At 44.1% G+C, this 12,768-nt stretch overlaps 1 protein-coding gene across 1 annotated transcript in view; it reads right to left on the bottom strand.

Moving 5' to 3' along the window:
• LOC141270673 (gastrula zinc finger protein XlCGF66.1-like) overlaps positions 1-9,267 on the bottom strand; it is a 15,566-nt gene extending 6,299 nt beyond the window's left edge. Inside the window, exons 1-6 of the mRNA XM_073680769.1 lie at positions 9,200-9,267; positions 8,037-8,115; positions 7,728-7,907; positions 7,522-7,645; positions 7,345-7,442; positions 3,347-3,437 (exon numbers count right to left, since the gene is read on the bottom strand). Coding sequence (XP_073536870.1) covers positions 3,347-3,437; positions 7,345-7,442; positions 7,522-7,645; positions 7,728-7,907; positions 8,037-8,115; positions 9,200-9,225 — 598 coding nt within the window. The 5' untranslated portion in view covers positions 9,226-9,267. The remainder of the gene's footprint in view (positions 1-3,346; positions 3,438-7,344; positions 7,443-7,521; positions 7,646-7,727; positions 7,908-8,036; positions 8,116-9,199) is intronic.
• Positions 9,268-12,768: the final 3,501 nt, after the last annotated feature.

Genomic DNA, 12,768 nt, shown 5'->3' with positions numbered 1-12,768 from the left:
TATGGTATAATGTTCCTATGTTCCTCCTTTGCTGTCACTTTGCCCCAGGAGCAATAATAGAGGCCATGGTTGGGCTGGTAAGGATGCTGCTTGATGCATGTGCAATGTGAATGGTTGACCATCTGTTTTTGCCAGGTTTTAGTTTGGACTATTTGGCTACGTTCTGTAATAGTGACTGCTGCTACCTGATTCTGTCCCAGCTTGTTAGCTAACCTTACTTCTGGATTCTCTCCTCCCTTTTTATTTGTTGTTGACCTCCAGACTGTTGACTTTTCTATCCCCTGCCTTTTTGAGACTTCAACTGCTTCAAATATTGACCATGGCTTGCTACTGATCTCCTTCTGCCTGCTTAGATGTTCACCTGCCTGATTTCTGTATATTACCCAAGTCCATCTTTAACCATGTCTTGTTCATAAGCAGTAGACATTTAGTTGATGGTTACTCTAGATTCTGTGACCGGGAGTTAAAATCTTGGTATAGGGATGAATACCATTGTTCCCTTGGCCCACTGCCCAGTTCAGCCGCTACCACACTGATTACAGTGACCTCACTTTCCTAGTAAGCATAATCATAATAGTATAACTACACAATGCAGAATATATGAACCATTAGTTCCTAGCCAAGGGCTTCCATGGCAGCCATATTAATACTCCCGTTACATAGGCTGGGCTTCGTGGAAGACCTTGATTTTAGCTATATACTGTGATAATGTGGCATTGCAGCCTGTAGAACAAGCAGACAATTAAAGTTTCAAGTCCATTAAAAGGAAATTTGGCACTGTCAACTCTCCTAAGCCGTCTATATGGGCATGTTGGTCATAAAAAGTTGAATAAAATGACACCTTGATATCTGTGATTCGATGTCTTTTTCCAGAGAAATCCAGATTTTTCTTAATATGTAAATGAGCTGTTAAGATCTATGGGCCGGACACAGACCTTCCGGAGAATCAGCCTTTAGAGCTCATATTAAATTAAAGGGGCCGTTACCAGTGTGAGACATGGAGAGCAGACTGTCAGTCATTACAAGCCTCACACTGGTAACTTCCCCTTTCATTTGCAAAAGGCCGTGGGGGCTGTGAAGACACGAGGGTCTCCCATCGGCAGAATGATACTCAGACAACACAGGGTGAGGGTAAAACAGTGTGGCAATCATTTACTGAACCACCAAACAGACAATACCATATAGAACAGTCTCAGAAAATACACAAAATCGTGCAAATTAGAGTCTCACCCTTCCACTGACTCGCCAGGATTAGAGCAGCATCGACTCCGAGGGCTTCTGGAGCCGACTCCCCCCACCACTTGCACCCCACCTATAATTGGCACCCTGAGAGTAGGTAACCACAAGCTTAGGAAGCTGACAGGCCTTTGAGGTACATGGCCAGGAGACCCGAGGGTCCCAACCTGGCTTCTCCTAACATATTCATGGAACCAGGTGACAGGAGGTCACAACATGACTTTCTCCGAGCGGTTCCATGGGTTCCAGGTGATCGGAGGATCCCAACCTGGCTACCCCAAACATCTCTATAGGTTCAGGTGACCGGAGGTTCCCAACCTGGCTTCCCAAAATGTATCCATGGGTTCTGTGATACTCAATGGAGCAGATCTGAATTCCTTCAGCCAGGGCCGTGGTTCCTTAAGCTGGCGTTCTGTAGAATCCAAATTGGTGTCCCTCTTGATGGGGCCTGTAATACACTTCAGGTTGTATCTCCTATTCCCTGAACTCTGCATTCATGTTTTCACTTACAGTGTACACTCCTGCTCAGTAACTCTCTGCACTGTGTTAAGCACTTTCTCTATACACTGGTCTTTAGACTTGCTTTAATGAATTTAATAGTGAAAAACGAAGTATAAGTTTTTGTCTAGCAGGACTCTGTGTCCGCTTGAGCACTTTGCCTTTATGTCCTAAAACAGTAGGTGTAGTTTGTGTACTCTATTAAGCAAATCCTTGTATCATGTTAAGAACTTTTTTTTTTTTTTTTTTTTAATGTTTCTGAAATCTGAGTCTATGATTCAATGTTCATTATTGAATATATATTTGCATTTATTTTAAGCAGGACTTGTTGTCCGCTCTAGCAGGACTTGCTGTCTGCCTAGCGTAGATCCACGTTAACCACACTGCACTTTATTGATGGTGAACCCCTTTGTAGAATTGCATATACATGCTAATTCTTATTGTACCTGCTGATTCATGATGAATTTCTCTGTGCGAAAACGATTTTCAGCTCATGGAGCTTAGGCTCCCTCTTGTGAAACAGTTTGGTACTGCAAGTGGATGTATTATTTCTGCATTGTTTCCCTTTTTTTTAGTGTTTTTTTTGTTTTTATTAATAACGTCTACTGTTTTTTGAATTTAGATGGGTCTCACTTCAGTCTTTTTATACAAATAAGTCTGTTTCTTGACCAACCAAAGAAAAACACAAATTCAAAAGTCAACATAAAGATGATAGCGTATGTTTCCTGGCCTACTGAATTTACATCTGGATAATTAAGAATAAATGCTGTGTTGTCACTGGGGCAGATTCTCAGTTAGATCTGTAGCCCAGCTCATTTGCATATTAAGAAAAATGTGGATTTCTTTGGAATAATACATTGGATCGCAGATATCAAGGTATCGTATTATTCATCTTTCTATGACCTGCATGATTATATAAATGGCTTAGCAGGGTTGGTCCTACTAACAGATGCAATTTGAGGGACTAAACAAAGTAAAAATAAAACAGTTCTCAAAAATAGGAATAAAAAAATAAAAGATAAACATATTTGGAATCATCACATCCATAAAAGTCTGATCTATCAAAATATAAAGTTAAAGAAGCCCTCCCTTGAATTTTTTCTCTCTAAATCTGTGTATGAAGTGTAATGTGTGTATTAATATACTCACGTACAGTCGCCTTTTCCAGTGACATCACCGCTCTTCAGACTAGCTGGCTCACTCTGCATGAGCTGGAAGTCACTTTTATAAAGTCTATAGAGCCATGTTCTTACTCTCCATAGGCTTACATTGTAAAAGAGACTTCCGGCTCACACAAAGAGCAGAGAGTGAGCTGGATAGTCTGAAGATCAGTGAAGTCACTCAGAAGAGGAGCAGATGGGCACTGGATACTGGAGAAGGCGGTAGTAAGTGAGTATTAACACAAATTATTATTATTTATTACGTGTTAAATTTTGCCCATTAAAACTGTGACCGAGTTACTAGAAAATATGTTCCTTTACAGATTTTTCTGCCAATAAAATTTAAGTAAAAATACAACTGTAACAAACCCTAAAAGATTCAGCACATAATAGTACCAACCAGAGAATGAAAAGAATCTGTGATGTTTCTTTATTTAGTCGTTACAACTCACCTGGGAGGTTATCTGTAGGAATCTCCTCTTTACACCGCTCATCACCCCTCACATATGTCTCTGTAGTATTAATATGGGTCAGATCTTTACCCTGAAACAAATATTGGAAAAGTCACAGACAGATGGACAAGTTGCGTGAAATTATGTAGAATAGAACAGATCATAAAAGAACATGACAATCAAATCTGACGTGACAGCAGTAATTATCACACAGCTGCAGGTCTTTTGTATAAATCCAACCTGTCAGCTCCCAATTCTAGACAGCAGTTTCCATAACCAGAAAACTGTGATAAGATCCACATATCTTACGTCTATGATCAGCTTTATCCTGTCATTTTCACCAAGTATAAAACATACACTGAATGGCCACATAATTGGAGACATCCATCCAGTAGTACACTGGACCTCCCTTACCTTTGACTTTACACCGAAAGCAATTTATCACTATGTAGATTCCATCAAATGTTGAGATAGTTCTTCAGGAATCTTGTCCCATGCAGAGAGGACAGCTTCATGCTGTTGCCGTAAATTAGATTGACATACTCTGAATAGCCTGTTCTACCTCATTCCAGAGAGGTCAGAAAGGCAAGAAGAATTCACTCTCATGTAACAAGTCCTTGACTGTAAAACCCTTATTTCATAGAGTATTGTCCTTCATTCATAGGGTAAACTGCTGCCATGAAGGGATAAATTTGATTGCTCACAAAGCTTAAATAAAACGTAGTGTCCAAACATCCATCTATATGCTATGTGCACAATTATTAGGCCATCTGTAATTTTGATGATTAATTTTATTACAGAACATCTATAACGCTGTCGGTCAATCAAAAATATTTAGGAAAGTAAAAGTGAGGTTTTGTCTTAGGAAAATATTGATGTGTGTAGAATTATTGAGCAACTAAATGAAAAATGTAAATTTTCCATCTGAACTGGTTAATTTCATCTGTTAAAATGAGAATAGTAACCAAACAGCTCAAAATGTACGAAAAAAACATTTCTGGTATTTAAAAAGTGATCAGTGACCAATATAGCCACCCTTCTTCTCAATATCAACCATAAGCTCCTTCCATGGAGTCTATCAATTTCCTATCAACCACAGCCTCCCGGACACTGATCAGAGAGGCCACTGTTTTCCTTCACCGTAAATCTCCCATTTAAGAAGGGACCACAAGTTCTCATTAGGCTTTAGGTCAGGTGAGCAAGGGGCCATGCCATTATTCTTTTATCTTTGAGGTGTTTACTGGCAACCGAGCTGTGGAGATTTTGATGCTGCGACGGAGCATTGTCCTGTATAAAAATCATGGTTTTCTTGATAGAGTCAGACTTTTTCCTGTACCACTGCATGAAGAAAGTGTCTTCTAAAAACTGGCAGTACTTTCTGGAAATTGATTTTGATTCCATCTTCAACATGAATAGGTCCAAGTAGTTCATCTTTAATAATACCAATAACAGTACTGTGACATGCAGAAGTAGTGCTGTTGCAGAGTGTGACATGCAGAAGTAGTACTGTTGCTTTAAAAGCATTCAGCAACTATTAGAAGTAACACAAGTATAGGAGACATGAAGTGTTGTGCTGCAGAAGCATCCAGCAACTAGAGGGGTTAACACAGTCACAGAAGAAGGGGAGTGTTTTAGCAGAGCCCCAGGGAGATTGTGAGGAAGTTGTTTACTTTCTGGCTGGAGCCGAAGAGAAAGGTGGTGTATGATCTGCATCTCACAGAAGGCAAGGGAACAGAATTCAGGTCAGGAGGAAAGCTAAACAATGGTCAGTTAGACTCCCTGAGTTAACAGTGTGGAGTATTATCGGCCAGGAAAATAAGGACTGGAAGGAAGCCTGTCATAGAGATCATCTCCCTCATCACACCCCTCCCCCCCGATCTCCATGCAGAATAAAGAATGCTGTGTACTACTGAGTGCTTGTGAAGGAAAAGCCTGTGGTTGTGTATGCCTTAAAACTGTACTGTACTGTGCTACCGGATAATAGACTGTGTACTGCTGTGCTGCAAAGGAGACTGTACTGTTATTACTGGAGCCTGTTGCTCAAAGAGACATTTGCATTGCACTGGCCGTGCCTCATTCAATGTTACTGTTCTACCCTTTATGAAGACTCTTGTCAGATGTGTCTGGTCAGCAACTGAAGCTATCGTCTGCCTGAGAGAAGCAGCAGCCTGTGGTCGCCCTGAGTAACGGTTCCCCCAGGATTCCAACGAATTCATGTAACTGGTCTCGCCCCTATCTGAACTTAGGCGGCGTGTGTAACAGTACCCACCTCCACCTTGCTGGTGTCTGATCCGGCCATGGGCCCATAAATCTGGTTCGTGAAGAGCAGGGATGTCAAACTCAAAACTCAGAGGGCCAAAATGAAAAACTTGGACAAAGTCACGGGCTAACCAGTATATAGTATAATCGGCCCCACAAAGTTCTCCACACAGAATAATAGGCCACACATAGTCTTCCATACAGAATAATGGTCCCATATAGTCCTCCATACAGAATAATGGCCCCACATAGGGGTTGTCGTTCTGGTGTCACGGGCCAAATTTGACCCACGGGCCAGAGTTTGACATGTATGGTCTAGAGCCACTCTCATCTCATCAGTCCATTAAACCTTTGAAAAACCGGTCTTCAGATATTTCTTGGGCCAGTCTTGACGTTTCCACTTCTGTGTTTGCTCAATGGTGGTCGGGCTCAGCCCCCTCCCCTCGGACATGTCTCTTGGCACTAAGCACCAAGTAACTCTGGTCCCTCCAGGGAGTTTGCAGTTCTGGAATAAAACAACACTGGAGAATAATGGCTTCCTGTTCTCTTCACGTTTGATTATTCTCATATCTTCAGTTCATGAGGATGTTTTTTTTCAACATGTTTTATTGCGACCCTGTTGACTATTTGCAGCAAAACTTTTGATGATTCTGTGATCATGTTCGAATATCTGAGCAATTTCAGAAGTGCTACATCCCTCTGTAAGACTTGTCACCATTTTTGACTTTTCAGTCAGTTAAATCTTGATAAAGGGCATTGTATCCTTATGCCGCACCCCCTTCATTACACAGATACACATCACCTGATCTGCTTCATCCAATAAGCATTCATGTTTATACAGCTCGGAAATGGAAAATCTGCATAAAATGATATGGTCAAAATACTCACTGCCTCATAATTCTGCACACAGTGTAGGTATCATGGACACAAGATCTGCCCAGAAAACATTCCCCAAGCCATTACTCAATCTCCATCAGGCTGACAGTAAGGGCTAATTGATTTATGCTGTTTGTGCGAAATTCGGACCTTCTCATCCACATGGTGTCACTGAAAGCTTTTACATGTTCAGTGATCCAATTTTTGCACTTTTCCCCCAAGGCTTGCCTGTTTCCCTTAGACAGCATTGTCACGGGAACCCATACATGCTAACGAATAACATATTGTGGATGAGAAAACCTTAACTGGTCAATCATCATAATTCTAATCAACATTTGGTTTACTGTGTCCTGCCTTTTCATCAGTACTGTTCTTTATAGCCTCCCAAACAAAGTTGGCAGCTTCTGAAATACTGACCACGGTTATCTAGCATCGATGACTGTTTAAGGATTCACTCTTTTGTAGACTTAGATCAAAACTGATCAACGAAAAACGTATTCAATGAATTTCATGCTGCACTCTGGGGTCACGTCTAATTCCATATATTGAAGCTTCAAACACGAAAGTGCAGGTGTCTCTAATACAGTGGTTCTCAACTCCAGTCCTCAAGACCCATCAACAGATCATGTTTTCAGGATTTCCTTAGTATTGCAAAGATGATGGAATTGTTACCTGTGTAATACTAATGAAATGTTGAAAATATGATCTGTTGGTGGATCTTGAGGACTGGAGTTGAGAACCACTTCTCTAATAAATTGTCCATTCAGTGTCTGACCCTAGTGGATCAAACAAGACTGAACACAAGACCCTCACTGCCGTCTATACATCATGGGGAGATCTCAGGACACCTTCTCTCCATCTACCTGATGATCCTGAGGAACATTGGGATTTTCTTGTTTACAGTCCTGTGGAAGAAGAGGATGGGGACATCTCTCTGGTGTTGTCCTCTTACTGGATACAACTGCAGGAAACACATACAGGGACTGAATTTATTCTTTACATACAGACAAGTATAGGCCGTGTATATTTAGTCCTATTACCTGGTGACGCGAGGGGCTGGGGAACCTCAATCGTGACGTCCTTGTACAGATCTTTGTGTCCTTCTAAATACTCCCACTCTTCCATGGAGAAATAGACTGTGACATCCTGACACCTTATAGAAATCTAACACATATAATGATATCATCATCCCCCGATCCCTTCATAGCATTACTGTATAATGTCCCAGCATTCCCAGCAGTGTCACCTCTCCAGTCAGCAGTTCAATTATCATGTAGGTGAGTTCTAGGATCTTCTGGTCATTGATGTCCTCATTTATCAGGAGGTGAGGTGGAGGTCCCATGATTGGGCTCAGGGGTCTTCCCCATCCCTCAGACCCAGGGTCCTGACAGCGCTCACTAAAGGTCTTCTTCACTAATGTGTAATCCTGGATATGGAGAGACACATTAATAAATCTCACTACAGACATTTCCAGAGTCCTCACCTCTCCAGTTCTGTCCATCTGTTATTCCCATAGATAAGAATGATGTAATGTGACGTCATCAGAATCTCTCACCTCTCCAGTAAGCCGGAAGAGGATCTCTAGGGTGAGGTGTAATATCCTCTCTGCCATCTTGTCCCTGTCTCTATTCATCCTTGATAGGTAAAAAAGGGCACAGCATTTCAGGAAAAGATCAATTCGCCAACCATTAAGCATGGGGTTGGATAAATCATGCTTTGGGGTTGTGTTGCAGCCAAGGGAACATTTCACGGGTAGAAGGAAGAATGGATTAAATTAAATTTTAACAAATTCTTGATGCAAACATAACACCATCTGTAAAAAAGCTGAAGTTGAGAGGATGGCTTCGACAAATGGATAATAATCCTAAACACATGTCAAAATCCACGATAGATGACCTCAAAAGGTGCAAGCTGAAGGTTTTACAATGGTCCTCACAATCTACTAGTCTGAACTTAAGGCCTTTTAGATATCATTTCATCTTCAACTTGCTTAACTGTTCACAATAACAGCAATTTTGACCAGGGGTACCCAAACTTTTACATGCCACTGTAGACCTCAGGAAAGCTCGAATGTTTGTGTGTCTGGGGAGTAGGGGGAGATAGTTGTCAGCTGCAGGATCTTTCCGTTAACAGTCATCAGTCATTAGTATTACACTGACAGGAGGGATAATACACCGCACTACAGTAGTACAGTGCATCACCGCAGCAATCAGAGACTTGTATGTTGTATGATCGCACTAATGAGAGTTGTGGAAAAAAGTTTTATGTGGAAAAAAAAGTTTTAGAGAGACAGAAAAAGAACATTGCCAGACTTTGGAAATTGACCCAGGATCATCTGTATCTGAATCAAGCATGAAGCTGAGTATTTATTAGCCAGTGGGGTGGATTATACCATATTGTGTATAGGGGAATCTTATATTATCGTCATGTGAATGGAGGGGTAGCAGAACTGTGGGAATATTATACTGTGTGTGGGGGGATGACGGTACTGTGGGAGCGTTATATTGTTTCTGGGGGCCATGAAATGGGCATCGTTATATATGAGCAATACGTGTCTCCATGTTTTTGTCTTTCACAGTTGGGCTGTATGTATCTCTCAGAGGAAAAGGAACAAAACTCTGTAATTCTTAGAAAGCGACAACAGAACAGCACCAAAATAGTCTCAGCACTGAAGGCGTTACAGCCCCCTGCACCCAGTAATGGGGTCTCTCCACATACCTCCACCTGCAGAGCCGCCACCACATATATGGCTGTTCTGTGCGCACAGGACCTGTGATGAGGTCACAGGAGGGGAGGAGTCAGGGGTCACATGATCAGGGGCCTCAGTGGATGCAGGACTCTGCTGTGCTGGTTGTCATGGTGCTGGATGAGGGGAAGGTTATGTGTGGGGTCAGGAGGGGTTTACAGTGTGGATGTAGCAGAGCTGCGCGTGTACGAGGTGTACGGAGCGGAGCCGTGTGTGTACGAGGTGTACGGGGCGGAGCCGCGTGTGTACGACGTGTACGGAGCGGAGCCGCGTGTGTACGAGGTGTACGGAGCGGAGCCGCGCGTGTACGAGGTGTACGGAGCGGAGCCGCGTGTGTACGAGGTGTACGGAGCGGAGCCGCGTGTGTACGAGGAGTACGGAGAGGAGCCGCGCGTGTACGAGGTGTACGGAGAGGAGCCGCGCGTGTGTACAAGGTGTACGGAGCGGAAATAGAAATATACGTGCAATTAACACCCAGAAACTTGTCACGAAATTGCAGTGATCATTGGCCCCGATCTCCTCCCTCTCATGTCCTGACTCTGCACTGAAACATTGTAGAGATCTGAGGTTGTGGGTTGTAAGTAAACACATAGGCAGGTTAACAATGCAGCAATATTTTATTAATCACCTCCATGGTAATGCAGCAATTCCAAGTAAATGGCCAAAATACAGTTCTCTCAGTCCTTAAGTTCTCAACCTGGGATCAGTAGTTCCACTGGCTTTGTATCAGGTGATACCCACTGTCTCCCAACTTTTGGTTGGCCCACAGATTTCGTATCTCCAGCCAGTATAGTCTGTAGCCACAGTCCATGATCCTCCAGACGACAGATAAAACAATGAAAGCACAGATATCCAGTAGCAGCAGTCCTTCAATAAAGTTTAAATCCAAATGACATATCAACAACTGAAGCACGTTCATTCACTTTAGTTGATAACAGATCTTCAACACTCCGTAAGTCATCCATCCAACAGCTCAAGGTCCACAGCCACAGATCCTAACCTTCCGGCATCCTTCCACCAACTCTCCCTAAAACATGACTCTCCTTTTTTTCACTGGGATCAGTCCCATCCCAGGTCAGAAGTGATCACCCTCCCCCTTAAGTATTTACTGTTAGCTAAAAACAATGAAGAATATTCTAGAAGCCTTCACCTGAGATTGCATGTAAGACCCCCTGTGGTGACGGCTCCACTGTGTCTACAATCTACACATACACAATGAGACTATTGGCTGTTGGAACAATGGTTAGATAGTCCTGAGACACAGATATCCTGAGATACAGATTAGTGGAATGCTGGACATTTTACATGTAAATCTAGTGCACATACTGACAAGTTAGCAGAACTATATAAAACATAACAAGTAAATCACTAATAAAACACAATAATAATATTGACAAAAATGGTGGTCCGTTGCTGGAAAAGTATCATAGTCTTTAGTAAGTGGGCAGCTCCTCACAAACATTATAATGATACATTGCAGAGTGCCCTGGATGAAGCTGCTCCTCCTACACTGAGAACTTCTTGGCACAGATGGCGACAACCCTGGCACACGCTGCAAACACGTCTTCTACAGCGGTGCTCCAGGTGTGCTGAATGTCTGTGGAGAAAATCTAATCTGGCTGAAGACTTCATCATTATAAGTTTATGCTTAAAACATACAACTCCGCCCTTCACCTCTCCAAACAAACCTATTTCAATACCCTCATCACCTCACTTTCCAAAAACCCTAAACGCCTCTTTGACACTTTTCATTCCCTCCTCCAACTATTCTTGACCCTCTACAATCCAGTTTCCGCTCTTTACACTCCACTGAAACTGCTCTCACTAAAGTCTCTAATGATCTACTAACTGCTAAATCTAATGGTCACTACTCCCTGCTGATTCTCCTGGATCTCTCTGCAGCATTCGATACTGTGGATCACCAGCTCCTCCTCACTATGCTCCGCTCTATTGGCCTCAAGGACACCACTCTCTCCTGGTTCTCCTCTTACCTATCTGACCGCTCCTTCTCTGTGTCTTTTGCCAGCTCCTCTTCCTCCCCTTTTCCCCTTACTGTTGGGGTTCCTCAAGGATCGGTCCTAGGCCCCCTCCTCTTCTCCTTATATATCACCCCTATTGGACAAACAATCAGATTTGGTTTTCAGTACCATCTCTGTGGTGACACCCAATTATTACACATCGTCTCCTGACCTCACACCTGAACTATTACAAAACACCAGTGATTGTCTTTCCGCAGTCTCTAACATCATGTCCTCCCGCTATCTGAAACTGAATCCGTCAAAAACTGAACTTCTTGTGTTTCCTCCCTCCATTAATTTACCTATGCCCAATATTGCCATCTCTGTGTGTGGCTCCACCATTACTCCCCAGCAACAAACCCGCTGTCTTGGGGTTATACTTGATTCAGATCTTTCCTTCTCTCCCCATATCCAATCATTCACCTGCTCTTGTCATCTACACCTCAAAAACATTTCTAGAATCCGACTTTTTCCCCTTCTCCCATGACAGCACCACCTGAGAGAGGGTATCCGCCCACCAAGGACAGGAACCTACTGAATAAAAAGGCGGTACCTCTCTTCCGCATCAGTTTTGGCTCCTGTCCTTGATGGGAGCCTCGCCAGGTGGTACCTCACGTACCTGGACCGTGGATTCCGGGGTCGGTGTGGCCTGGAGGCCGTGGAAGCAGCAGATGGCCCCTGTTCTCAGCCCATCTGGCTGCTGCCCGGGTCTGCGTGTGGGGGGTGGGGCTGCCTTCCGGAGTCTTCCCCGCGTGCGCCGGGTCCTGCGGCCGGGTCTGCGCCTCACAATGGACTAGACTGAGCGCGCCGGCCGGCAGGTCTTCTGGTTCTGCGCACGTGGGGGTCGCGTCGCACCCTGTGATGGAGCGCGCCGGAAGTCCGGGCTGCACACGCGCGGGGTGGTGATGCGCCCTATCACGGAGTGTGCCGGAAGCCGGGTCTGCGCATGCGCGGGTGGAAGGCCGACATCCCGCTGCAGGAGCGCCGGGTGCCACTGGGCTGCGCACGCGCAGAAGGAGGAGGATCGGCGGTGTAGCGCGCCAGCTGGCCAAGTTTTAAAAAAGAAAAGGAAATAATTAAGGAAAGAGAATGAGCACGCTGCCGGAAGAGGAGGAGCCTAAAGGAGGTGGAGCCCTACTGCTTTTTAAGGATGGGGAGTAATCAAGATGGCGGTGTCTGCATCCCCGCCATAATGAATGAGGAGCCGCAGTCACCTGGGCAGCAGCTGTCACCACCGCAGGAGGTACAGCAGCAGCCACAGCAGCCAAAGCAGCGCAAGCAACTTAAGCAACTGGAACATCGAGAATCTTCCCATCACCAAAGCCACAGCAGTGGAGGGCGTACGAGTTCCGGCAGAACCGGTCAGAAAAGACCTTGTGAGTCCACCTCCGCCAGATGGGAGCTCTCATGTGAACGGCAACCACCGCCTCCGGTACCCTAGTCTGAACGGCAGTGTGGTGAGTGATCTTCGTGAAAGCTCACCTTGAGTAATGTGCTCTTCTCTGTTTTCCTCTCTTTTTCTC

Source organism: Phyllobates terribilis, unplaced genomic scaffold (assembly GCF_046119375.1).
Source record: "Phyllobates terribilis strain yellow unplaced genomic scaffold, ASM4611937v1 Scaffold_5__5_contigs__length_657084704, whole genome shotgun sequence".
NCBI lineage: Eukaryota > Metazoa > Chordata > Amphibia > Anura > Dendrobatidae > Phyllobates > Phyllobates terribilis.
Note: the sequence above shows the minus strand (reverse complement) of the source record. Positions and strands in the feature narration are given on the sequence as shown.